General features: G+C 44.1%; 3 protein-coding genes across 5 annotated transcripts in view; 1 reads left to right on the top strand and 2 right to left on the bottom strand.

Annotated features, from left to right (window-relative positions):
- Positions 1 to 1,781: 1,781 nt before the first annotated feature.
- On the top strand, positions 1,782 to 10,101 carry si:ch1073-416j23.1 (rac GTPase-activating protein 1). Of its 3 annotated transcripts, none has more exons than XM_054742367.2 (17): positions 1,782 to 1,972; positions 2,318 to 2,415; positions 3,847 to 4,049; positions 4,135 to 4,274; positions 4,390 to 4,462; positions 4,547 to 4,600; positions 4,696 to 4,794; positions 5,041 to 5,182; positions 5,299 to 5,408; positions 5,477 to 5,641; positions 5,718 to 5,813; positions 6,070 to 6,268; positions 6,343 to 6,448; positions 6,526 to 6,658; positions 6,721 to 6,811; positions 6,884 to 7,004; positions 9,813 to 10,101. In XM_054742367.2, the coding sequence occupies exons 1-17, from the start codon at positions 1,893 to 1,895 to the stop codon at positions 9,853 to 9,855; spliced, it is 1,953 nt and encodes a 650-aa protein (XP_054598342.1). In that variant the 5' UTR covers positions 1,782 to 1,892; the 3' UTR covers positions 9,856 to 10,101. The 3 variants fall into 3 exon arrangements, with proteins under 3 accessions (XP_054598342.1, XP_054598343.1, XP_015806323.1); XM_054742368.1 differs by having other exon boundaries at positions 1,803 to 1,854; XM_015950837.3 differs by having other exon boundaries at positions 1,830 to 2,415.
- A 314-nt stretch (positions 10,102 to 10,415) lies between these two features.
- LOC107379883 (uncharacterized) lies at positions 10,416 to 24,800 on the bottom strand. Its single transcript, XM_054742371.2, has 2 exons — positions 24,711 to 24,800; positions 10,416 to 13,807 (listed from the first exon to the last, which is right to left on the bottom strand). The coding sequence occupies exon 2, from the start codon at positions 13,779 to 13,781 to the stop codon at positions 12,960 to 12,962; it is 822 nt and encodes a 273-aa protein (XP_054598346.1). The 5' UTR covers positions 13,782 to 13,807; positions 24,711 to 24,800; the 3' UTR covers positions 10,416 to 12,959.
- il1rap (interleukin 1 receptor accessory protein) overlaps positions 13,837 to 25,958 on the bottom strand; it is a 27,989-nt gene continuing 15,867 nt past the window's right edge. The window contains exon 12 of the mRNA XM_054742369.2: positions 13,837 to 25,875. Coding sequence (XP_054598344.1) covers positions 25,415 to 25,875 — 461 coding nt within the window. The 3' untranslated portion in view covers positions 13,837 to 25,414. The remainder of the gene's footprint in view (positions 25,876 to 25,958) is intronic.

The following is a 25,958-nucleotide window of genomic DNA, read 5'->3' as shown; positions in this document are numbered from 1 at the left end:
ACCCAATTAAACCAAATTAAAGGTTCTGGGCTCAACCTGGAGATCGGGTTCAGGTCCAAAGTCCCATTGGGGACTAGAGACCAGCTGAACCTGGTTTCAGCTTCTAGTCTAACAGAACTTCATCTTTAGCTCCATTACCAGTTAAACCAGTCCGACCCTCCTCGTCCTCACCCTCAGCTGGAACAAAAGGAGGCTGCAACCCTCTGGAGACACCACCCACCCCACCTCTCGGTCCGCCCAGAACAGGCTACAATGGAGCAATGGAGGGTTTTCCTTTCTCCCAGGGGCTTCTCACCTTGGGGGCCCAGCCCAACCCTGGGTCCCCTGAGAGGGATCTGGAGCCAAGGGAAGGTCGGGCCGGAGCCGGATTCTCGACAGGCCCACCGAGTGGTCGTCTCTAATGACAGGATGAGACCGGCTACAGATGTCCAACAGATTGGAGGCTGATCCAGGACTGGAGGGAGCTGGAGTCTGATCCGCTCCGGTTCACAGTCGGCCACAGAAAGGGGTCATTAAGGAGGCCGGTCTACCGAAACTTGATCTGTCCTGGAAGATGCAGGGAATGTTCTCAGCTCCAGGTTCTCTAGGAACCCAGCAGCTTGAGTGACCTAAAAATCACAGCCGCTAACGGGCCTGTGCCGCTCACGAAGGCGAGAGGGCGTCTCGCCAGGAATGAAGATGTTTTCAGGAAATGTTTAAACGTACTCGTCGTCGTAGACGTGGTCCATCCGTCTCCGTGTTGATCCGTCTGTCTCTCAGCAGCTTGTGTGAGCGTGTGTGCGCGCACGCGTTTGTGTTTCTTCTTTCCTATTGCCTCTACCTCCTTCCCTGTTGGAGTGTGGATCCTGCTGACCTATGACCTCTGGATGATGTGACCAGTGAGGGAGAAAATCTGCAGCAGGGAGGATAAACCTGATTGGCGGGCAGCGATGAGTTAATGAGCACTCAGAGGACAATGAGCCGATCAAACAGACACAAGACTCCAGAAGCCTGATCATAACACCGCATGAAATATGAAACATTATTTTGTTTGTTTTTACCTTAAATAAAATTCATGTTTGGTGCCTGTTCGGTCTGGGCTCGGTCTGGGTTCTGTCTGGGTTCTGTCTGGGCTCGGTCTGGGTTCTTTCCCTGGTCTCAGAGACACTAACATAGGAAGACCAACCGTTTATTGGTTTAGATGTTTTTTTTCTAATTATTTTATCATGTGACAGAAATTCCCAGGTTGTAAACTTTGAGCAATAAGTGGATGATGATGACCTTTGACCTTTGGGATGCTTGTATAACACATCAAACAGACTTCACACAGTCTCAACTTCCAGACTTTAGCTCCCCCTTCCTCTAAAATCCAGCTGGATTCCAGAAGTGTCCTGGAAGCATTCCCGGTGTACTTGAGGACTGCTTCTCCCAGCAAGAGTATCAGTCCAAACGAGGGGAGGGGTCGGTCTGGGAGATAGTTCACACTAAAGAAGAGAAGAGCTCTGCTTCTTTCTGTTTGGCCTAAAAACAAAACCTTAAGGTGTCTTTGTTCAATCCTAGACCAGTTCACACACACACACACACACACACACACACACACACACACACACACACACACACACACACACACACACACACACACACACACACACACACACACACACACACACACTAATCATTCCCTCTCTTAGTTTAATGTTTGATGAGTCTTTGTTGATGATGCGTTGCAGCTGTTGACCAATTAACCCAAGAGGACCTGGCACTAGCACGCACGCGCGCGCACACATATCACGTAGTGTAGCGGCTTCGCGGTTGACCCACAGGCACGCGACCGTGACACTTCCAGTGTGTGTGCGCGCGCGCGCGTTCTCTGAGGTGAGGCGTCGGTTTGATTTAGTAGCGTTTACGGTGAAATGCTGTTGGAGACTATCGGTGACCCGAAGCTGCAGCATGGACTAGAGACCGGAAACTACCGACTCGCAGCGTGCGGCAGGTCAGGCAGGTGTTGTGAATGAAGAGAATAAAGCACGTGACACCTGTTAGGCCCCGGATCCAGGGACCTCCTGCAGGAGGTATCTGGTACCCAGAGGGGATTTTAGGCCACATCAGCTTCATGACTGATGCTAAGGAGATTGTGTGGTTCTGCGCATTTACGCACTGCGGTAGCGCGACGTGCACGGGGCAAACAAGTGTGTGTGCGCGCGTGTCCAGCGTGTTTAGAGGTCTTCTCTGAAGTTAAACCAGAGCAGCGTGGATTCGGAGCACCTGACAGGTGTTTCACCCTTCAGCTGACACTAGTGTCGTCGTCTCCTCATTCTTGTCTCCAACCGTGCTGCAGGGTTAAAGTGATGGGGGACTTTCGAATCCTCCAGGAGGAGCTCGCGACTCTTCAGAGGCTCATCATGGAGGAAAGAAACATCATGGCCATTGAAAAAGGTGAGCTGCTCTGCTCGCCTGTATGGGGTGCCATTTATAAAGTCAAACAGTCATAATCTAACAGCAATATTTTTGGTTATTTAGCATATCATAAGAGAAAAAATTGGGAGTTCAATTTTTTGAAGTCATATTTTCACCATGTTATTCATACATTTATAAATGTTTCCAAATAAATATTTAGTTAGCAAGCTAAATATTTAATTTGTAGTTAAATATGTATTTTACAAACTAAATATTTAGGTCTGATCTAAATATTTAGTTTGTAAAATAAATATTTAATTCACTAACTAAATAGTTAATTTATTAATTCAATATTTTGGAATTAAATATTTAATTTGTAAATTAAATATTTATTGTCCAAACTAAATATTTAGATCCCAGCTAAATATTTATTTTGCAAACTAAATATTTAGGTCTGATCTAAATATTAAGTTTGTACGATAAATATTTAATTCACTAAATAAATATTTAATATACTAATTAAATATTTATTTTGGAAGTAAATATTTAATTTGTAAATTAAATATTTTCCGAATTTTTTTTTTTCAGATCCCAGCTAAATATTTATTTTGGAGCTAAAAATTCAGTTTGCAAAATCAGTATTTGAGAAATAAATATTTAAGTCTGACCCAAAAATGTAAAATATAGTGTGGAGCTAAATAACATAGTGGAAAATAAATATTTAAATAAATATCCGGTTCTATTCTTCTGAACATGTCCGACGTGTTGGCTGAAGAAGAATAGAACCGGCGATAAAACAATTTCTGGTTCGGAGCAAGAGTTTATAAAGAGGTTAGCGAGATCCAGCATTTATTTTGGTAACCAACTTCCACTTATTGGAAAGCGAATTTGCATATTAGCTAAATGTTTAAGTACCAGCTAAATGTTTATTTTCCACGATGTTATTTAGCTCCACACTATATTTTATATTTTTGGGTCAGACTTAAATATTTATTTCTCAAATACTGATTTTGCAAACTAAATGTTTAGCTCCAAAATAAATATTTAGCTGGGATCTGAAAAAAAAAATTCGGAAAATATTTAATTTACAAATTAAATATTTACTTCCAAAATAAATATGTAATTAGTAAATATTTATTTAGTGAATTAAATATTTATCGTACAAACTTAATATTTAGATCAGACCTAAATATTTAGTTTGCAAAATAAATATTTAACTGCTAATTAAATATTTAGCTTGCTAACTACATATTTATTTGGAAACTTAAACATTTATAAATGTATGAATAACATGATGAAAATATGACTTCGAAAAAGTGAACTCCCAATTTTTTTTCTTTATAATATGCTAACTAACCAAAAATATTGCTGTTAGATTATGACTGTTTGACTTTACAAATGGCACCCCATACACCTGACCATGTTCTGTCTCTAGGTTTAGCCTGGGTTCTTAGCCTGGTGTCTTTGCAGAGTTTCTGGGGGTGGTGAAGAACTTTGAGGAGGTGAGGAAGAGTTGGCTGCATGCCGACCTCGAGCTGAAGAAGTACAAAGAGCTGCTGGTGAAGTCTGATGTAGCCAAAGCTGCTCTGGAGATCAGGCTGATGCATGCTCGGAACCAGCTGGACGTGGAGATGAAGAAACGACACAAGACTGAGGCGGATTACCAGTACCTGGTGAGCTCTGTGCTCGGCTGCTAGCACTCTTCCTCCGTTGTGTGTTGAGTTTTTCTAACAAACTCATTTCTCTGTTTTCTGTTAGGAGAGACAGATGCAGCTGATGTGTGACATCCTGGTCCAGGACGGCAAGTCCAGAGACGTCCTGAATGACGAGCAGAGATCGCTGTTGGCCACGTTCGAACAGAAAGGAGCCAACATGACTCTGTACAAGAGCAACAAACGGTGAGGGTCCAATCACAGGGCTCTGTCAATCGAACAGCCAATCGCGCAGCCCCATCAGACTGAGAATCATCTCTGTACCTTTTAATATTTAGATCGAGTCTTTTTCTCTTTACAGTCTTTCTGCGATCGATGAGTCGTCCTTCCTGTCTCACTCGGACATCAGCTATGATCGCACCGATGACGACGTGGTATGGATTTCAGACACTGGTCGGCATCCAGGAGGCCACCGGATCAGCCGACTCAGTAACTGGACTTTGGTCTTGTTGTTTCAGGACTTTGACGCGACCTTCATCAAACCACTGAGGTCTCGAGTCAGAGAGCGGAGGGTGGGTTTTGTCCCGTGCTTGGTTTAGGTCGCTGCCGCCTTCTTGTCCTGATCCAGTGGTGTCACCCAAACACGTTTCCTGTTGGCTCTCTGCAGCGGTCCTCGATGGTCCCGGTGGCTGAAGCTCCGGTTGGGAAGCGAATTCGAGATGGGAATTTTTCAGCGGATTCGCTGGATAGAAAAGCTGTTGAGAAGGTGAAGAGATGACCGGTCTTGAGTTTTGAATCCAACAGGTTCTGATCTCCTACAAGGAGCTGAAACCAGAAACATGAACTTCATGTATAATTTGACTCGGCGAAAAAAATCCAGAAGTTTGACTCGATAAAAGTCAGTGGGTTCTGAAGCAGCGAGTCTCCCTACAGAATCGACCCATTATGGTTTGGTTCTGACGGGAAGCTGACCTGGGACCTGTGTAACCCCCTGAACGTGTGTCTGGCTCAGGAGGTGGAGACCATCGTGAAGGCCTCGGTGATGACTCCAGATGCTGGTGCTAAGATCCACACAACCCTGGGAATCTCACGGGAGAGTCCAGATGACCCGGCTTGGTCCGTCACCCAGGAGTGTGTCGTGTCAGTAGGAGGAGGTGAGGAGGAGCCGTCTGACCCCAAACTTCTTCATCCTGGTTCAGTTTGATCTTTTAGATTCTGAGTTGATCATTAGAACTTGGATCAGATCCCGATGTTTCTGCTTGTCCCTCAGATCAAACACCATACGACCACACCTCCAGAACCAGAGTCCAGTCCGAGGACAGGATTCTTCCCATCAGCAGGGCTCAGGAGACCCTCAAACACACGTTTCTGTCTAAGACGGTATCGGAGTCGTTGTGTCCTGCTAGTAAAAGTTCTGTCTGTGCTCCCGGTGACCTCTGACTTTCCAGGTGATCCGGCCGGAGACCTGCACGCCGTGTGGGAAGCGGATCCACTTTGGGAAGATGGCGGTGAAGTGCAGGAACTGTCATGTTGTTGCTCATCCAGGATGCAAACAGAAGCTCTCGGACAGCTGCTTCTCCTGGGAGGCAGGATGTCAAGCTCCCGCGGTCCCAGTGGGTACCTGTTGTAGTTTCTGACTTTGTCTCGCTTTGGAAGGGAACCAGAAGTTAAAGTTCTGGTCCTGCTCAGGACTTGCTGGAAGCGTTCGCCCCCCTGACTCATCCCAGAGTTCCTCAGCTGATCCTAGACTGTGTGGCAGAGATCGAGAGGAGGGGCCTGAATGAGGTGAGTCCATTGAGGGTTTCCTGAAGTTTTCAGCTGATCCAGACCTTTCAGAGGAGGTCCATGAAGTCCATTTTGATAGACCTGATGGTAGTTCTCAAGTTCTACTGCAGGCCTGAGCCGGACTCGTTCTATCAGACGGGTCAGAGACCGGACCAGCTTCCTGCCCAGAGGTTTCCTCTCTGGTTTCAGTGTTGGACATTCCAGTCAAGTGCGACACATCCCACCTGTCTTACCTACCTTACCTGTCTGTCCACAGAGAGGTCTGTACCGGGTTCCTGGAGGGGAGCGTGCAGTGAAGGATCTCAGACTGCGGGTCCTCCGGGGGAAGCCGGGTTTGATGCTCCGGGAAGTCCAGGACATCCATGTGGTCTGTGGACTGCTGAAGGATTTCCTGAGGAGGCTGAATGAACCTCTGGTCACCTTCAGGCTGCACAGAACTTTCATGGAGGCTGCAGGTACCAGTGAGAAGAACAGCTGGGTTCTGATTTGGGTTTGAGTCGCAGAGTGATGCAAACCCAATTTATTCCAGAACTGGATGATAACGACAAAGGTGCCGCTGTCCTGTACCGGGTCATCTCGGAGCTGCCGAAGACCAACAGAGACACTCTGGCCTTCCTCATGCTTCACCTGCACAGGTAAGTACTTTCAGCTGACCCAGGTTCTGATGATGGATGGAACTGGGCCACTCTGACCAGAACTTGCACTCTATCAGGGTGATAAGAAGCCCACAATGCCAGATGGACCAGAACAACCTAGCCCGAGTGTTTGGACCAACTCTAGTGGGTCACGGAATGTCCGAACCAACTCCCACCACCATCATGAGCGACACCAGCATTCAGCCAAAGGTCCGTGTACTGACTTGGTTCTAGCCCCAGATCAGGTCCTATTTGATGGACTTTGTTCTCAGGTCATCCTCCGTCTGCTGTCCCTCCCCGAAGACTACTGGAACCAAATCCTGACCATCCAGACGGGCCAGAACCCGCCGGCTTCCTGCTCCGGTAAGCTGTGCTGGTGAAGACACGGTGGTTTTGACCCAACAGAAATGGGTGAAATTCTGTTTCCTGTTCTAGGGTCTGGTTCTGGACTCGCTAATGGATTCTTCTCAGGTCGTTTCTTTCCACCAGTGACGTCTCCAGAACTGAGATCCCACAAAAAGTCCAGCCAGGAATCGGGGAGCGCCACCAGCGGCATGTAAGTCCCAGACAGACCGGGTCACTGTTAAATGGATGGTTCTAGAACCAAAACCCAAATGGTTCCCTTATAGCGGTGAGACGGGGTCAGGGTTAGACCTGACGCCTTCCAGGGCGAGTTTTTGTGTTTAATACCGAGACTAGGGCTGCACGATATTAGAAAAACCTGCGATATTCGATAACACCACTTAATATTGCGATATCTATATTACTCGCGAGAAATGAACAAATACTAAAGTATGCAGTGTTGATGTCGTCTGGCGTGTGACGTCTGCTCTGGGTTCAAAGCAAACAAAAACTAATGCATGAATTCCATTACAACATAACATTTTTATTGAAAAAATATGCAGCTGCACCCGCTACTGTATTAGCAGCTGCACCCTGCTACTGTATTAGCAGCTGCACCCTGCTACTGTATTAGCAGCTGCACCCGCTACTGTATTAGCAGCTGCGCCCGCTACTGTATTAGCAGCTGCGCCCGCTACTGTATTAGCAGCTGCGCCCTGCTACTGTATTAGCAGCTGCACCTGCTACTGTATTAGCAGCTGCGCCCGCTACTGTATTAGCAGCTGCGCCCGCTACTGTATTAGCAGCTGCGCCCTGCTACTGTATTAGTAGCTGCGCCCGCTACTGTATTAGCAGCTGCACCCGCTACTGTATTAGCAGCTGCGCCCTGCTACTGTATTAGCAGCTGCGCCCTGCTACTGTATTAGCAGCTGCGCCCTGCTACTGTATTAGCAGCTGCGCCCTGCTACTGTATTAGCAGCTGCGCCCGCTACTGTATTAGCAGCTGCGCCCGCTACTGTATTAGCAGCTGCGCCCTGCTACTGTATTAGCAGCTGCACCCGCTACTGTATATTAGCAGCTGCACCCGCTACTGTATTAGCAGCTGCACCCGCTACTGTATTAGCAGCTGCGCCCTGCTACTGTATTAGCAGCTGCACCCGCTACTGTATTAGCAGCTGCACCCGCTACTGTATTAGCAGCTGCGCCCTGCTACTGTATTAGCAGCTGCGCCCGCTACTGTATTAGCAGCTGCACCCGCTACTGTATTAGCAGCTGCGCCCGCTACTGTATTAGCAGCTGCGCCCGCTACTGTATTAGCAGCTGCGCCCGCTACTGTATTAGCAGCTGCGCCCTGCTACTGTATTAGCAGCTGCGCCCTGCTACTGTATTAGCAGCTGCGCCCGTTGCTGTATTAGCAGCTGCGCCCGTTGCTGTATTAGCAGCTGCGCCCGTTGCTGTATTAGCAGCTGCGCCCGCTGCTGTATTAGCAGCTGCACCTGCTGCTGTATTAGCAGCAAAACAACAAACTGCATGCATGCAGTTTCTCAGTGACTTTAAAACATCACCTCCACCATAAAACTTTTTCTGATGCTCCAAATACAGAAAAACATCCCTTACCAGGGTTTTTAGAATAAATAGTTTAATTGTTAAATAATAGTTAACATCACTTACATGCAACAGCAAATTCTCTCATTGCTACTGAGCATTTTCTTCACTTATGTGGTTATGATATAAGGCTGTTGTTGTAATTGGGAAGTGATCTGTGCTGGGCCAAACTCGGAGAATATTAAGATTTTCTGAGGGAAAGAGAAAATAATTGTCTACCTTTCAGAAGAGGAACTGGCAAAAAACTACATGGAAAATATGTGAAAACGTTTGGTTTTAACCCCAAATTGAACAAGTTTACCTAGATCTTAAAAAGCAGCTCAGATGATGAAACTGCAACTATCTTCGTCTTCGTCTTCCTCCGCTTATCCGGGTCCGGGTCGCGGGGGCAGCATCCCAATTAGGGAGCTCCAGGCCGTCCTCTCCCCGGCCTTGTCCACCAGCTCCTCCGGCAGGACCCCAAGGCGTTCCCGGACCAGATTGGAGATGTAACCTCTCCAACGTGTCCTGCAACTATGATTCTGATAACAAGCTAACAAGCTAACAAATTGAACTAGCTCCTCTTAAGATAACCGGCTAGCAGAGCTTCTGACAGTTTATGTGCAGCAGCAAACCAACTATCCTGATGAACAAGGTTATAAAAGCTCATAAATGAAAAATCACTTTGATGTGTGGGGGAACTTTTCCAGGCCCTGTTTAGCAGGGTGGGACTGGGAGGAGAGTGCTGTAGCCTTTTAGCTGGAAGCTAACCGGAGCCTGGGGCTAACATCACCACCCGGTGGAACACTAGCGACATGGAGGGAGGTGGGTTGGTTCACCGACACATGTCGGAGTCAGCCCGGTTATTATCAGCTGCTTAACGACACCGGGCGGACTCACGTTCACGTTTGAAAGCAGCGCTGATTCCAGAAACCTCAGCACAAAGTGCGTTTCGTTGCTCTGAGCCAGCATGACGAACAAGGGAACGGCGCCGGTAACTCAGTTCGGGTGTTGCTTTCCATCCTAAGGGTCTACATAGGGGGCGGGTGTATTACGTGAACGGACCCACCTGATTGGCCGCATATCAGAAGGGCTACATTTGATTGGCCAAATAATACTTCAGCGTAAAAAAACTGAGCTGGTTTACAAAAAATTGATGTATGACATGGATGAAAATGTTTGAAGCAAACATTTATCACCATTTTTGACGTGCTTTGCGATGGGCCTATCGCATGTCCTGTTATCTCGATGACGATAATTTTTCGATACATTGTGCAGCCCTAACCGAGACTAAAAAAACCCTCTGGGTTTATGCATTGGTCTCAGGCAGATCAGCAGATTAAAATCTTGGTGCTTTTAGTTTGAAGTGAATGATGGGATAAATTATTTATGTTAAATTTGTGTTTAACGCGTCTGCTGTTGGGATGTTTGTTCTCAGGGGACGAGCTAAGCTGGGCAGGTTTTTCCCATCCCCCAACTGACCCACGCAAACAACAAGATGTGCATGTTGTCATGGTAACGGCTTTAAAAGTGTGTGTGTGTGTTTTTAGAGAATCTGAAGTTCAGACAGCCCTGAAGGCCTCGTGCTGTGTTCAGGCTCCTTTAGAAAAAAACTAGTGTCTGGACTCAACGCATAACTTCTCCATTTGTGCCAATGTGAGCATAATGATGTCATGATGTAAAAATGTTTTTGTCATAAGTTGTAATAATAAAGTGTAAGTTAATTAGTTCCTGTTTTGTTGAGTCGGTTATTTCCTATCACGTTCTATATGGTTAGAACCAAATTTACTGCAAACTTCTGGATGAAAGGGCAGTGGAGGTCAAACGGAACATGAAAATCTTGGAGGTGCCCCCCCACACACACACACACCAGGGCTCTGAATCACAAATATAAAAGCTGGATGAATTTTGAAGCTTTAAATGAATAGTTCAGCTTTTAAAAATGGTAAATACACAACTCTATGGATTGCATCTAATTAGCATATAGAGGACACGCTGGTCCTCCTGCTGCAGCTGTTGGTGTTTAAAAACCTCTCAGGAGCAGGATTAATGGCTCCAGCCAAGGAGGACGAGTTCTGATGAATCAGCAGAAACCTGCAGGTTCTGTTAGAACAAGCGGAATGAAACACAACCCCTTCCTCCTTTGGCGTTCAGACTGTAATTCTTCAGGTTTTAGGTCATTCAGCTCAGATCTTTACTGTTTTCCTCTGATGTTCAAACAAGTAAGTAAAAAAAAAAAACCTGCAGCTCTAACTCAAAATTTACATTTTTATTGTGACGTGTCAACAGTTTGATTCGAAGGTTAAACCCGATTCTACCAGCAGAGGGTGCTGTGCTCCGAGAAAACGTCCCAAAGTTATAAGAATCTTATAATTATGTCAGAATTTAACAGAATAGGCTTAAAACATCTGGACTACAGCAGATGATAAAAACAAAAATTCTGCCCTTCACCAAAGGAGTTCACATCAGCAGTTTCTGTAGGATCGTCTCCGTTGGCTGTCACACCTCTCGGCTTCATGTAGGACCGCTGTGGCGGCCATCTTGATTGGGTTTGACAGATGTTCATCCAGATGTGTTTGAGAATTCTGAGTTGTTCAGGTCACGTTAGCTAACCGGACTCCACGAGATGTTAGTCAGAAACGTTCAAATGATCGAGGTCCAGTTTCCAGCTCTTGCAAAAACACATTCCAGACCTGGATCTCCGGGGTTTCGGGACCACCAGCTCTTGTTTTGGACTTTTCTTTTTGGGCTCTCAGCTCATCTGGAACTCATGCTTCAGCAGTCCACCTGATGGGATCAGTGAAGGACCTTCAGCCACTCTGATGGAGATCTGGATTAAAACCTGATTTCTTTGGGAGTCTGGTTTTAGATTGGATTAAACTCCACATATTCATCAGCTGGAATATTTCTGATCTAAACTGAACATATTTTATTTTTCATCACAGAAGGCTTGGTACAGAAAACATGTAAGAATACAATATCACTATTCACATTTTTGGGTTTTTTAGTCCAGTTTCACACAAACTGTTTAAATTCTGACACTTTTCTGCAGGTGAAACATCCGAAAGTTCTGAAGTTAAATGTGTTCCTCAGATCCTTCCAGCTGGCATGCAGAAACATTCCTGATTATCTGATAAACCAAACTTTTAGAAAATGATCTGACACAAGTTAAAGGGAATCTGCTTTTCCTTGGCTGAAAGGTCAAAGACTAAACCCGAAACTGTCCAACCAGAGGGTTCTTCCAGCGTTTCTACAGCGCCACCTTGAGGAGTGACTGCAGGTAAGGCTGTTGTTAGGTTTTTGTTCGTGGCTCTTGTTTCCCACATGACTTGAACGCAGCATTGCTCTGAGATTTAGGCCCAATCCCAATACTTGCACTTCCACAGGAGCGTGACAGCGTAGGGTGTCCCGATTCTCAAGTGCAAAAGTTGATCACGGCCCATTTGCGCCCTTGATCCGCACTTCACCCAAGTCCACATGATGCCAACTTGGGCGAAGGGTGTTACCCACAATCCATTGCTTTTGGGAAAAAAGGCTCATGTGCCTTTTCTGAAAATATGCGTTTTCAACTGAAATTAGTTCATTTTAGGACGATTAGTTGATACTCTGAATGTTTTAGACAAAGCAACAATGACATTTACTCAACATGTACATTTATTTCAGATAACTGTTGTCAAAGATTTTGTTTTTATGTAGCACAGCAGCCGGCATCCTGGTGTGCAGCGCAGTCAATGATGAAGTGCTCCCCGCCCCAATCTGGCATTTGTTTGTATACCTGTGTAACACTCACTCGAAGCCGTGCTGTGCGTTCCTCCAAGTGCACTTCACAGAAGACCGCGGGGCGCAGTGCGACTAGCAGTGGCGGCGCCAGGGGGGGCGCTAGGGGGTGCTATAGCTACCCCTGGATTAGTCATTGCACCCCCATAGCACCCCCAAGTAAATATTAGATTTTTTTTTTTACAATTTAATTTTAATTGAACGTGTGGATGTGATAATATTTAACAAACAAAACAAAAATAATCAGTAAATTAACATATAGATAGTAAAAACTTAAACCAAAACAGGAAATTGATGTTAACCTTTGACCTAATTTTCCACTTGTGAACGAGTGAGAGGTAGAGCTAGTGGTAAGATGGATCGTTTTTGTTGACCACATGTCCACGGGTTCAGTCAGAAACGAATGAATGTTTGGAAGTGATCTCAGACCCACAAAAACCTACAGATCTGGATGAAGAGAGTCAACCCTCAACCGCCGCAGCAGTCCAGGGTGTTGCCGCTGGAAATGCTAACACTAACGTTAGCTAACCTTGCAACACTATAGACGGTTTTCTGTGTGGCTGTATGTGTTTATGATTTCATGGAAAAGTCAGCGATTGTTCATAAGTTTATGATGTATATTAATGATTGTTTCAGGTGTTGTTGAGGTGTTGTGCACGCATGTGTATCTGCTAGTGTTGAAGGTGTTTTAGAGAACAATAGGACCACTTCCTTCATAGCGCCCGCAATAAAAAGACTAGCTCCTTCATAGCACCTGCAGAAAAACATTTCTGGAGTCGCCACTGAGTGCGAGGTTTGTGATTGGGTATCAGTTGGGGTCTTCCACAGGGACAGGGCATGTGGCATCTTCCCCACAAGTGGATCCCTCTTTTCTGCCCACAGTTTCCTCTGACAGGCTGGCACCAGTCACCTGCTGTTGCTTGATGACGCTACCCGCTTCCTCTTGTTGACTGTTGAAGTGGGTGGGGCCTGCTAAAGGGGCATGGTTAGAAGTGTAGTCAGTATTGTAGGCAGAGTCCGGGATCTGGGTTGATTCTGCATCACATGGCACCTGCTGCACCTCTGTCTCCACTCTAAGCTCCGCTCGTCCTCCCTCCACCTGGCTCGTGAACCCAGTGCATCCTGAACATCTTCTGCTGTACTGGGACCCCACCACCCTCCTCACTCTGGGTCGCCCTCTAGGCAGGGTCCTTCTGCCCCTGCGGATTTGATCGGCTGAAGCTTTTTCGTTGATGTGGCTCTGATTGGTCGTCCCAGTCCTGTTCTGGAGTCGGTGGGCTCTGTGCAGGGCCAGGGCAGCCAGATCCGAGTGAGATGAAGTGCTGTCAATCAGCCTCCTGCCCAGAGCGAGTGGCCGGACCGGCAGAGCCAGTTGCAGCCTCAGCCAGAAACGGGAGTGCCTCGGTTCCGACCGACCTCCCCGCCACGTCACCCTGCAGGTGGAGGACTGGCGGAGCTGAGCCACCTCCACGCTGTGCAGTTTACTAACGGAGCAATAAATCACAGCCACAATGGAGGCCTGGTGGATTTGCTGAAGATACAGGCCCAGACGGCCCTCATGGAGGCTCAAGCTCTTTTCTGCAGGGAAGTCTGGACTTAGGACGAAGACGAGGCGGCGGCTTCTCCTCATCAAATGGAGGATGGACTCGGATAAATCTGGTAAAGCAGAGCCAGAAAACAAAACACAGATTTTACGGTTTTAATTAATCGTTCTTACAACAGGATTATAAAACCTCCAGTTTTTCAGATAATCAGAAGATTTCTTTAAAGAGGACATGTGCAAAACTCACCTTTGTCTCTCTACACACTCCAATCATAAATAAAAAAACATCCGTCTTCCCTCAGCATTTGGCGTCAGGACTTGTGTGCCCAAAATGAGCCATTTCAAAAAGTTCCTGATTGTGATGTCACAATGAAAAAACTAATTAAAAACCAACCAGACCAGTCCACGCAAGAGGAGCAGCAGCTCTACTCTGAGCCCCTCCCAGATATCCAAGCTCCTCATTTCGTAGGCCCAATCTCAACACTCGCACTGCACCCTGCGGTCTTCAGCAAAGTGCACTTGGAGAAAGTGCGCTGCAGGGTTTCGAGTGCGTGGTACACAAGTGCGCAAATAATTGCAGAATTGAGATGGGGAGCATTGTGTCATCGACCGCAATGCACGTTGGGATGCCGTTCACTGTGATTCTTTCTTTAAAAACCTTTATCAACAACTTTCAAACAATTATTTGAAATAAACTGACATTTGTTGCTGCTTTGTCTAAAAGTTTTAGAGCATCAACTAATAGAAAATACATATTTTCAGAAAAGGAACTCGAGTCTTTTCTTCCGCAGCAGTGTATTGTGGGTAATACCTTTCACCCAAGGTGGCATCGATGCAGACTTGGGTGAAGTGTGGATCAAGTGCATAAAAGGGGCGTGATCGACCTCCACACTTGAGAATCGGGACACCCTACACACTCGCTCCCCTGGTCGGGATCGGGCAATTGAAGGGTGCAAGGGTGGAAGTGTGAGTATTGGGATTTGACCATAGCAGCCAATCAGAACATGGGTGGGTGTGGCCAGTTCCAGGTTGATTTTTTAAAGTGACAAAGCTTTAAAATGGTTCTTTCTGGAAGGTACTGAAAATGTCAAGAATAAAACAGAGATTGCTTAACGTCAGAGGGATTTGGGGCAAATAACTTCATAAATGTTGGCAAAAGGAGATCTGAGGCTCTCAGGAGATCAAAAATAAAAAGCCTTTATTAGTACATGGCTCAAATAGTTAAAAACATAAATGCCGACGCACTTCAGCCCACAGGGCCTTCGTCAGGGCTCACAATGTTTGTATGTTCTCTCACTTTCATGTTAAGAAGGCTAATCAGTGACACCTGCTGAAGTTGGGCAGGTAGACAGTGTTATGATTGGATGACCAGTATAACACAAAAAACTTTAACATCTAAACAATCCTATTGTAAGGATGAACACTTACAAATATTACATTTCACTTATAGAATTTGAGAAAAAATTATAAATATGGTACACAGACGGTAAGAAAACATGAGATTATAAATCGTCGTCGTCGTCTTCCTCCGCTTATCCAGGTCCGGGTCGCGGGGGCAGCGTCCCAACTAGGAATATACAAAATATATAAAATTTGTGACCCAATTCAGTGATCAAGCCAACAAGATCAAAAAAACTAATTACAAAAAACTGGGACATACTGAAAAGCGACAGTATTCTTAGGGAAGCTCTCCCAGATACTCCTACTATCGGCTTCAGACGAGCCCCAACATTAAATGATCAGCTTGTTCAAAGTCACCTTCCTTCACAGCAACAAAAAACGTGGTTATCAACTCGAAAAGGCAACTATAAATGTGGAAATTGTGTTCACTGTGACATGACTAATACTAATTGTTTTGCTGATGTTTTCACAGGACGTACTTTTTACACTGATTCATTCATCACTTGTAATACTTCGTTCGTGGTCTACAGACTAGAATGCCCTTGTGGTTGCTTCCATATTGGGAGAACTAAACGTAAGTTAAAACCAAGCCCCCACAATGCGGCTCAAAAATTGAGACAAACCCTGAAGTACCAAAAATTGCAGTTCCACCCTCATCCACTAGGGGCTGGTGTCAGGAGCGAGCAAATCCTCATTGACTCCCATGTTAAAAATACCAATTTCACAGCAGAAATAAACATGTTTACAGCCTGGTACCAAAACATGTTTTTGGTTTAAATGATCTAGTTTACACTCATGACAACTCTGAGGGGGGTGCATTTTTTTCTCACTCTTCTGTTTAAGTGTATTAAGAGTCTAAAATTCTGTATAATTAATGAGCATCAGACCCACGTGACCACAGAGCTAGCTCCGTGGAAAGGCCTCAGTAGAGCCTCGGTCTGGCCTGGAAACTGTTCCGGGATTTTGAGTCTCTGTGTTTGTGTATTCTTGTTTGGATATTTTTGTGCAATTGTTGGACAAAATGACTTGCTGTGGCATTAATTGCACTAATAGAGCGTCCAAGGAGTCTCCACGTCATTTTTTTTCGGTAAAATGTAAATGGCCTGTATTTGATATAGCGCCTTCTAGAGTCCTGGAACCCCCCAAGGCGCTTTACAACACAATCAGTCATTCACCCATTCACACACACATTCACATGCTGGTGGGGATGAGCTACGATGTAGCCACAGCTGGGCGCACTGACAGAGGCGAGGCTGCCGAGCACTGGCGCCACCAGTCCCTCCGACCACCACCAGCAGGCAACGTGGGTTAAGTGTCTTGCCCAAGAACACAACGACAGCGACAGACTGAGCGGGGCTCGAACCGGCAACCTTCTGACTAAGGGGCGAGCACTTAACTCCTGTGCCACCGTCATAAAGTAAGTAAAATTATATTCATGTATTTTAGGTCACTGCCGAGCTGAGCTTAGATTTTAACATGTACTGTTTAACCATGAAATGTAAATGTAATAGGGTAAAACCCAGTGCATTTAACATAATGCTGCACTTTAGAAAATGGGTTGAAATATAACATGTTGGTGGAGCTGGGTTCCCACTATCAGCTTGTGGAGCTCTTGGGAGACCGATGTTTTCCACCCGTTCTCCCCTCCCCGCAGCTCGGCGCATCTCTGTCTGATCGCGGCTTCTGTCTGCTGCGTGGGCTGCCGGCTTGTGGAGATCTGGGATGGAAACCTTTGCACCAGGTTCTCCCCAGCGGCAGCTCTGCACATCTCAGATCACAGCGGCGCTTGTCTGCTGTGCGGCTGCCGGCTTGTGGAGGTCTCGGAGACCTCTGTGTTCCACCTGGTTTTACCCAGCGGTCAGCCCGGCGTATCTCTGACTCAGAAGCTCTGGTGATGTGCACAGTTAACTCCAGTTGTAGCTAGGTTGCTACCTCCGTTAGCTTAGCTCCCACCTCCGTGTTAGCTTTGGGTTAGCTTCAGGTAAGCTTGTAGCTAGTTAGACCGGGTGTCGTCAGTTGATCCCAGCCTTACAGCCCCACCCTCAGCTCCACCTCTCTTCCCTTTTATGGAATTGCCTGGGCTTGACGGAACCTGTGGCACGGTCAAAATGGCGTTGGTGGCCACCTCCCATTTTAGCACAAAAATGTATTATTGGAGCCTATGGAAACTCATTGTCCAATATTTATATGTCGATGGTTAAAAGCAAGACTTGCAGAACACAAACAAGCAATCAGATCTGGTAATCCTCTATATTCTATGGCAGTGCATTATAAAGACACAAATCATGGAAGCTGCAACTCTCTTAAAATCACAGGGATTGAACATATAAAACATTCAATTAGAGGAGATAGGCTTAAAAATCTCTTGCAAAGAGAATCATTTTGGATTTACACACTAAAAGCTACTAATTTCCCAGGTCTTACTGGAGAATTAGACTTCGCTCCTTATTTATAATCTCATGTTTTCTTACCATCTGTGTACCATATTTATAATTTTTTCTCAAATTCTATAAGTGAAATTTAATATTTGTAAGTATTCATCCTCACAATAGGATTGTTTAGATGTTAAAGTTTTTTTGTGTTATACTGGTCATCCAATCATAACGCTGTCTACCTGCCCAACTTCAGCAGGTGTCACTGATTAGCCTTCTTAAGATGAAAGTGAGAGAACATACAAACATTGTGAGGCCTGACGAAGGCCCTGTGGGCTGAAACGCGTCGGCATTTATGTTTTAAACTATTTGAGCCATGTACTAATAAAGACTTTTTATTTTTGATCTCTTGAGTGCCTCAGATGTCCTTTTGCCGACATTTATGTGGATCCCTTGGCTGAAGAGCACCAGATAAAATTTCTCACACCCCTGCAGCACTTCCAGCACTTTTTCTATTTTTCATAACTTTATAAATGTGTTTTATGTTGACATAAAACTGTTATAACTTGATTAAAAACGGTGCATGTCCCCTTTAAAGTAAAATGTTATTTTAATTCAAATGAAAATAATACAGAAAAAAAGAAATCTTTGACCTAGATAACGAACTTCCTTTGAATGTGGATCCATTAAAACCAAAAATAATTAGACTTTCATCCGTGTCAGTTTTATCACCAAGAAGTTTCACTACATTAAATAAATAACCAAACACTTGTTTCCGTATGTTCTGTGCTCTGGTTGTCCTTTTAAATGTCACAAGTCATTTCAAATGCACCAATAAAAAATGTTAAAAGTGGATGCACGTCCAAGCCTCGGTGACGTGCTAAAGCAGGTTTCCCCCACAGGAAGTGAGGGAACAAGACGTGACGCAGCAGTCAGGAAAACATTCAGGATTACATGTTCAAAATGAATCAGCAGAGCAAACACGAGTCAAAAGGTCTGATTTCATCCCTCCCAGTGGCGATGGCAGAGATGGAAATGGTTTATGGTCCTGATGAGGAGAACCAGGAGAAGTCAGCTAACCTTCGGTCCCGCAGGCGCCTCCCCTGGTCTCCTTTCCTTGTCTTCTCTGAATCCGGAGGAAACGTTCTGAGTGAGTCCAGATGAGACAGATGCACTGATCGACTGTTTAAATGATTTAAACATCAATATTTTGCTGTTTATCTGGTTTGCACAGCTGCTTATACTGAGCAAGGATCCTCTGGAGGTTTCCTCCTGCTAAAAGGGAGTTTTCCTCTCCATGAGGATTGCTGTGAAGTCTCTGACACAAGTCACCGACTCGAAGCAACCTGCTGGATTTTTTAAAAAGGAAACTGAACTAATTGGCTAAATGAACTGAACTGAATTGGAATGTTTACTTTGTGAAGTGCCTTGAGACAGTTCTAGTTGTGATTTATAGAAATGGATGAGAAGAATGCAGGCTCGCGGTTGGCTGCATGTTTAGATGACGTGAAGGGCTGGCTGGCATCCAACTTCTTAAAGTTAAATGAAAAGAAGTCTGAGTTTATTGTTTTTGACCCCCGCAACCACCATGGCTCTCACCCCGTTTGTGACCTCTTAACCCTTAACCCCAAACAGCGTGTGACAAGTCTCGGGGTAAAGCTGGATGCTGAACTCACAATGGCCCCACAGATAAACTCCGTAGTGAGGTCTTGCTTTTATCAGCTTCGCTGCCTGACTCGCCTCCTGAAACGGAGGCATTTGGAGCCAGTTGTCCATGCCTTCATTACCTCTCGCCTTGACTACGCAAACGCCCTCCTCGTTGGTGTTCCGGTCTCTGCCCTGAATCGGCTGCAGGTCGTCCAGAACGCTGCTGCCAGGTTCTTGACGAATGCACACCGACGTAGTCGTATTACCCCTGTCCTGGAACTTCTTTACTGGCTCCCTGTCATTTTCAGGGTACAGTTTAAGTTAATGACTTTTGTATTTAAATCACTCAACGACCTGGCCCCTCCCTATCTCTCTGACCTGCTCTCTCCATGTGTACCCACGTGCACCTTGAGGTCGGCTGACCTTTTGCTGCTGTGTACGCCACGGACGCAATACAAATCGCGGGGTGAACGAGCATTTGTGCACGCGGCCCCAAAGCTGCGGAACTCGTTGCCCATTGGAGTTCGGCAGGCTCCATCACTGGCCGTTTTTAAATCTCGTTTAAAGACCCACTTCTACGATTTGGCTTTTAGACAGTGACTCGTTTTAGTGTTTTAATGTGTTCTTAGTATTCATCATGTTTTATCTGCTTTTGACTGGTATTTTTATCTTTTGTTTTAGTTCCTTAGAATGTTCGCGTTTTGATTTAGCCTGTGCAGCTCTTTGGGCAGCTCCCATGCTGCGTTTTAAATGTGCTATACAAATAAACCATGGTATGGTATGATATGGCGATTTGGTGTTATATGAATAAACTATGGTATGGTATGGCGATTTGGTGTTATATGAATAAACTATGGTATGGTATGGTGATTTGGTGTTATATAGATAAACTATGGTATGGTACGGTGATTTGGTGTTATACAAATAAATTATGGTATGGTATGGTGATTTGGTGTTATATAAATAAACTATGGTATGGTATGGTGATTTGGTGCTGCATAAATAAACCATGGTATGGTGATTTGGTGTTATATAAATAAACTATGGTATGGTATGGCGATTTGGTGTTATATAAATAAACCATGGTATTGTATGGTGATTTGGTGTTATATAGATAAACTATGGTATGGTATGGTATGGGGATTTGGTGTTATATAAATAAACCATGGTATGGTATGGTGATTTGGTGTTATATAGATAAACTATGGTATGGTATGGTATGGTGATTTGGTGTTATATAAATAAACCATGGTATGGTATGGTGATTTGGTGTTATATAAATAAACCATGGTATGGTATGGTGATTTGGTGTTATATAGATAAACTATGGTATGGTATGGTATGGTGATTCGGTGTTATATAAATAAACCATGGTATGGTATGGTGATTTGGTGTTATATAAATAAACTATGGTATGGTATGGTGATTTGGTGTTATATAGATAAACTATGGTATGGTATGGTGATTTGGTGTTATAGAGATAAACTATGGTATGGTATGGCGATTTGGTGTTATATGAATAAACTATGGTATGGTATGGCGATTTGGTGTTATATGAATAAACTATGGTATGGTATGGTGATTTGGTGTTATATAGATAAACTATGGTATGGTATGGTGATTTGGTGTTATATAGATAAACTATGGTATGATATGGTGATTTGGTGTTATATAGATAAACTATGGTATGGTATGGCGATTTGGTGTTATATGAATGAACTATGGTATGGTATGGTGATTTGGTGTTATATAGATAAACTATGGTATGGTACGGTGATTTCGTGTTATACAAATAAATTATGGTATGGTATGGTGATTTGGTGTTATATAAATAAACTATGGTATGGTATGGCGATTTGGTGTTATATAAATAAACCATGGTATGGTATGGTGATTTGGTGTTATATAGATAAACTATGGTATGGTATGGTGATTTGGTGTTATATAAATAAACCATGGTATGGTATGGTGATTTGGTGTTATATAAATAAACTATGGTATGGTATGGTGATTTGGTGTTATATAAATAAACTATGGTATGGTATGGTGATTTGGTGCTATATAAATAAACTATGGTATGGTATGGTGATTTGGTGTTATATAGATAAACTATGGTATGGTATGGCGATTTGGTGTTATATGAATAAACTATGGTATGGTATGGCGATTTGGTGTTATATGAATAAACTATGGTATGGTATGGTGATTTGGTGTTATATAGATAAACTATGGTATGGTATGGTGATTTGGTGTTATATAGATGAACTATGGTATGATATGGTGATTTGGTGTTATATAGATAAACTATGGTATGGTATGGTATGGTGATTTGGTGTTATATAGATAAACTATGGTATGGTATGGTGATTTGGTGTTATATAGATAAACTATGGTATGATATGGTGATTTGGTGTTATATAGATAAACTATGGTATGGTATGGTATGGTGATTTGGTGTTATATAAATAAACTATGGTATGGTATGGTGATTTGGTGTTATACAAATAAATTATGGTATGGTATGGTATGGTGATTTGGTGTTATACAAATAAATTATGGTATGGTATGGTGATTTGGTGTTATACAAATAAATTATGGTATGGTATGGTGATTTGGTGTTATATAGATAAACTATGGTATGGTATGGTGATTTGGTGTTATATAGATAAACTATGGTATGGTATGGTGATTTGGTGTTATATAGATAAACTATGGTATGGTATGGTGATTTGGTGTTATAGAGATAAACTATGGTATGGTATGGCGATTTGGTGTTATATGAATAAACTATGGTATGGTATGGCGATTTGGTGTTATATGAATAAACTATGGTATGGTATGGTGATTTGGTGTTATATAGATAAACTATGGTATGATATGGTGATTTGGTGTTATATAGATAAACTATGGTATGGTATGGCGATTTGGTGTTATATGAATGAACTATGGTATGGTATGGTGATTTGGTGTTATATAGATAAACTATGGTATGGTACGGTGATTTCGTGTTATACAAATAAATTATGGTATGGTATGGTGATTTGGTGTTATATAAATAAACTATGGTATGGTATGGCGATTTGGTGTTATATAAATAAACCATGGTATGGTATGGTGATTTGGTGTTATATAGATAAACTATGGTATGGTATGGTATGGTGATTTGGTGTTATATAAATAAACCATGGTATGGTATGGTGATTTGGTGTTATATAAATAAACTATGGTATGGTATGGTGATTTGGTGTTATATAAATAAACTATGGTATGGTATGGTGATTTGGTGCTATATAAATAAACTATGGTATGGTATGGTGATTTGGTGTTATATGAATAAACTATGGTATGGTATGGCGATTTGGTGTTATATGAATAAACTATGGTATGGTATGGTGATTTGGTGTTATATAGATAAACTATGGTATGGTATGGTGATTTGGTGTTATATAGATAAACTATGGTATGATATGGTGATTTGGTGTTATATGAATAAACTATGGTATGGTATGGTGATTTGGTGTTATATAGATAAACTATGGTATGGTATGGTGATTTGGTGTTATATAGATAAACTATGGTATGATATGGTGATTTGGTGTTATATAGATAAACTATGGTATGGTATGGTATGGTGATTTGGTGTTATATAGATAAACTATGGTATGGTATGGTGATTTGGTGTTATATAGATAAACTATGGTATGATATGGTGATTTGGTGTTATATAGATAAACTATGGTATGGTATGGTATGGTGATTTGGTGTTATATAAATAAACTATGGTATGGTATGGTGATTTGGTGTTATACAAATAAATTATGGTATGGTATGGTATGGTGATTTGGTGTTATACAAATAAATTATGGTATGGTATGGTGATTTGGTGTTATACAAATAAATTATGGTATGGTATGGTGATTTGGTGTTATATAGATAAACTATGGTATGGTATGGTGATTTGGTGTTATATAGATAAACTATGGTATGGTATGGTGATTTGGTGTTATATAGATAAACTATGGTATGGTATGGTGATTTGGTGTTATATAAATAAACTATGGTATGGTATGGTGATTTGGTGTTATATAAATAAACTATGGTATGGTATGGTATGGTGATTTGGTGTTATATAAATAAACTGAATGTGAGAAACAGCAGAACCCTCCTATGAAACACTCAGATGACCCAGTTCTGATGGTTCTGAAGGGCGTCTTGACTCCTCGTCTCCATGTCTTCCTGCCTTTGATGGGAAGAACTAAGATGTTAGGACCCTTTAAAATCTTCGTTATGTCCTCTTTTTAAATATTAAACGAGGTTTTTTGCTTCGGACACGGTCTGCAGACGACAGTCAAAACACGTATAAAGGTAATTAGAAACACCTTTTTGTCCCAAGCAAAAAGAACCTCGTTTAATAAGACGTGAGGAGATGAGGACTTTACTGTCAGACTGGATCAGGCCTTCCAGACTCTGGTCTCCTTTTCAGGACTTCATCAGGTTTAATGGCCCCACCTTCAGGCTCAGATGAAGAACCAGAACCAACACCAGAAGACCGCTTCCAGTCAGCAACAAGATGGCGCCTGTGCTTGGCTTAGCCGCAGTCACCGGCCACTTTTTCAAACTTTTCTCCACTAACCTCCTCTTTTCCACCTTGCTCCTGTCTGTGATCCTCCTCAGTAGTGTCCCTGCTACCATCTCCTATGATCGCCAGACTCTTTTGTCCTTCCGTTCGTTCACGATCGCCCGAGATGCACCGAGGACGTACCTCCCTGTTTGTTTACCTGAGTGGCGCACTGGCCCGGAGCCAAACGACGGTCCCGAGCTACGCACCTCCAGCGATGTTTGTCCAGTCCCAGGAAAACGTCGGAGGAAAAGAGGTAAACGAGCAGGAATCCAGGTGAGAATAAGACTTTTCTTAAAGCGTGGTTTATCTAGTAAACATCGGCGTGATCTTCTAGCTTCTTGTCCTTTGTTTGGTGACCTGAGCGCTACTTCCGCATTCCCGCCAGGCCGCGTTGCGACGCGGTTCATCCGTCCAAGTTTTTTAAGGTCGGTTTATCCTCATTCCTCAGTGGTTTCTCCTCCTCTTCCCTCCATAAGAGGTTTTTATAAACACCGTGGATCTAACCCGGCTAAATTACGTCCACTAACTCCAGCTGTTTCTGTAGTTTCTGATTCCTCCTCCTCACTCAGCATGGCTCTATTAAACACCTACTCTGTTAACAATAAGTCCTTCCGGCTCAATGATCTAATTCTCTCTAAAAACCTGGATTTTCTGTTGAAGCGCCTCATGATTTTTATCTTGAGAGGCGCTTTAGAAATGATATTTTCTTCTTCTTCTTCAGAACTCCCTGAGACTTAACAAGGAATCATCTCCTTCTCCAGCACCTCCCTAAAAAACTATTTTTCCGCAGAACATCAAATATTTCTCAGCCCAGATCCATTCGGGATTCTGAAGGTCTCACGTGTTCTGGAAGCTGAGATGGTGGTCCAGACTAGGTCCAGCTTGTCATCCAGAACCCAGTTCTGTTTCATGCTTCTGCAAACAGAACCAGCCGTTGCAGGAGGAACACGAGCGTGGTCCTAATGGTTTGCTCACCTGTGTACCTGGACTCCCCTGCTGCTTCTGGTCTGAATCAACAACTTGTTTCTGTTAGAACCCGTCTGCTGGTGCCGCCGGTTCCATCCAACCCTCGACTCAAACCTAACTAACGTTTGGGCTAGATGTAAACAGATCTGATTAGGAGATGCCTCTTAACGCATCGCAGCACCCCGCCTCCCTCTTCCTCTCCAGAAAGCTCTGGCAGATGCCTCCTCACAGCTGGGAGGTTTCCCAGGTCAGAGTGGGAGAAATTCCCAGAAGGCTTTTGTGAAAAGACATCTGGACCTTAAGTCTGGGAAGAGTTTGGATCTTGTGAGGATGACGTAAGTGGAGTTGGTTTTCATGTGACGGTGCTGCTGCTAACTAGTTAGCATGCTAACACATGCTAATGCTAAAGGAGCATTTGGGTCAACCAGAACACAGATGAAGCTTCTGATCCAACTTCACGCATTAAAACAAACAAACAGAAAAGGGTCTCAGGGTGGATTTCAGCAGATTGATGACATCATCAAATAGCAGCTAACTCAGTTCTGGTTCTGGTGGAGCGGCCCTCCGACATGCAGGGGTGCGCGCTCAGCTCTGCAGGTAAAGATGTTCTGCGGTGGATCTGCAGAGGGGCACACTGTCTTCATAACGAATAAATAAATAGCTTCTGTAATAAAGTGTTTTTGTGAAAGTTTTCATGAGGAGCTCCAGCCTTATCACCCTGCCCAGATGTTTTGCTCCTCCCCATGGAGACCGTTCTGGATGTGCCACTGCTCTGAGTTTTTGTCTGTGCTGCTGATGAGGCCCGTTTGGGAGTTGGTACTGTTCTGACTATGGAGTCTCATCAGAGATGCCTCTTGGCAGCTGACTCTCCTCACAGGAAGCTCCACCCTAAGCCTCTTCCAGAACTGGGACGTGAGGTCTTTGGACTTGTTCCCCTGCCACTGGACTGTTGCCAGAGCCACACGAGCCCTCCTCAGCTCCCTGACCCAGCGCTGCCTCTGAACTGGCTTGTACTGGATCAAGATGACCCGTAGATGCCCGCCTAGCGCCATGCCATCGATGCCAGCCTTGAGCTCCAGCAGAGCCTGGGAGCCCTGAGAACCGTACCCGGGACTGATGACCACCAGGAGGCGCCGGCTGCGAGCCACAAAGCTCAGGGTCTCATCTGTGATGGCTGCAGGGAGAGATGGAGGATGGAAGGATGGATGAGTAGATGAGGAAGTGTGATGAACCCGTCCAGGTAGAGAGCTGATGGAT

The sequence above is a fragment of the Nothobranchius furzeri genome, chromosome 13 (assembly GCF_043380555.1).
Source record: "Nothobranchius furzeri strain GRZ-AD chromosome 13, NfurGRZ-RIMD1, whole genome shotgun sequence".
Lineage (NCBI taxonomy): Eukaryota > Metazoa > Chordata > Actinopteri > Cyprinodontiformes > Nothobranchiidae > Nothobranchius > Nothobranchius furzeri.
Note: the sequence above shows the minus strand (reverse complement) of the source record. Positions and strands in the feature narration are given on the sequence as shown.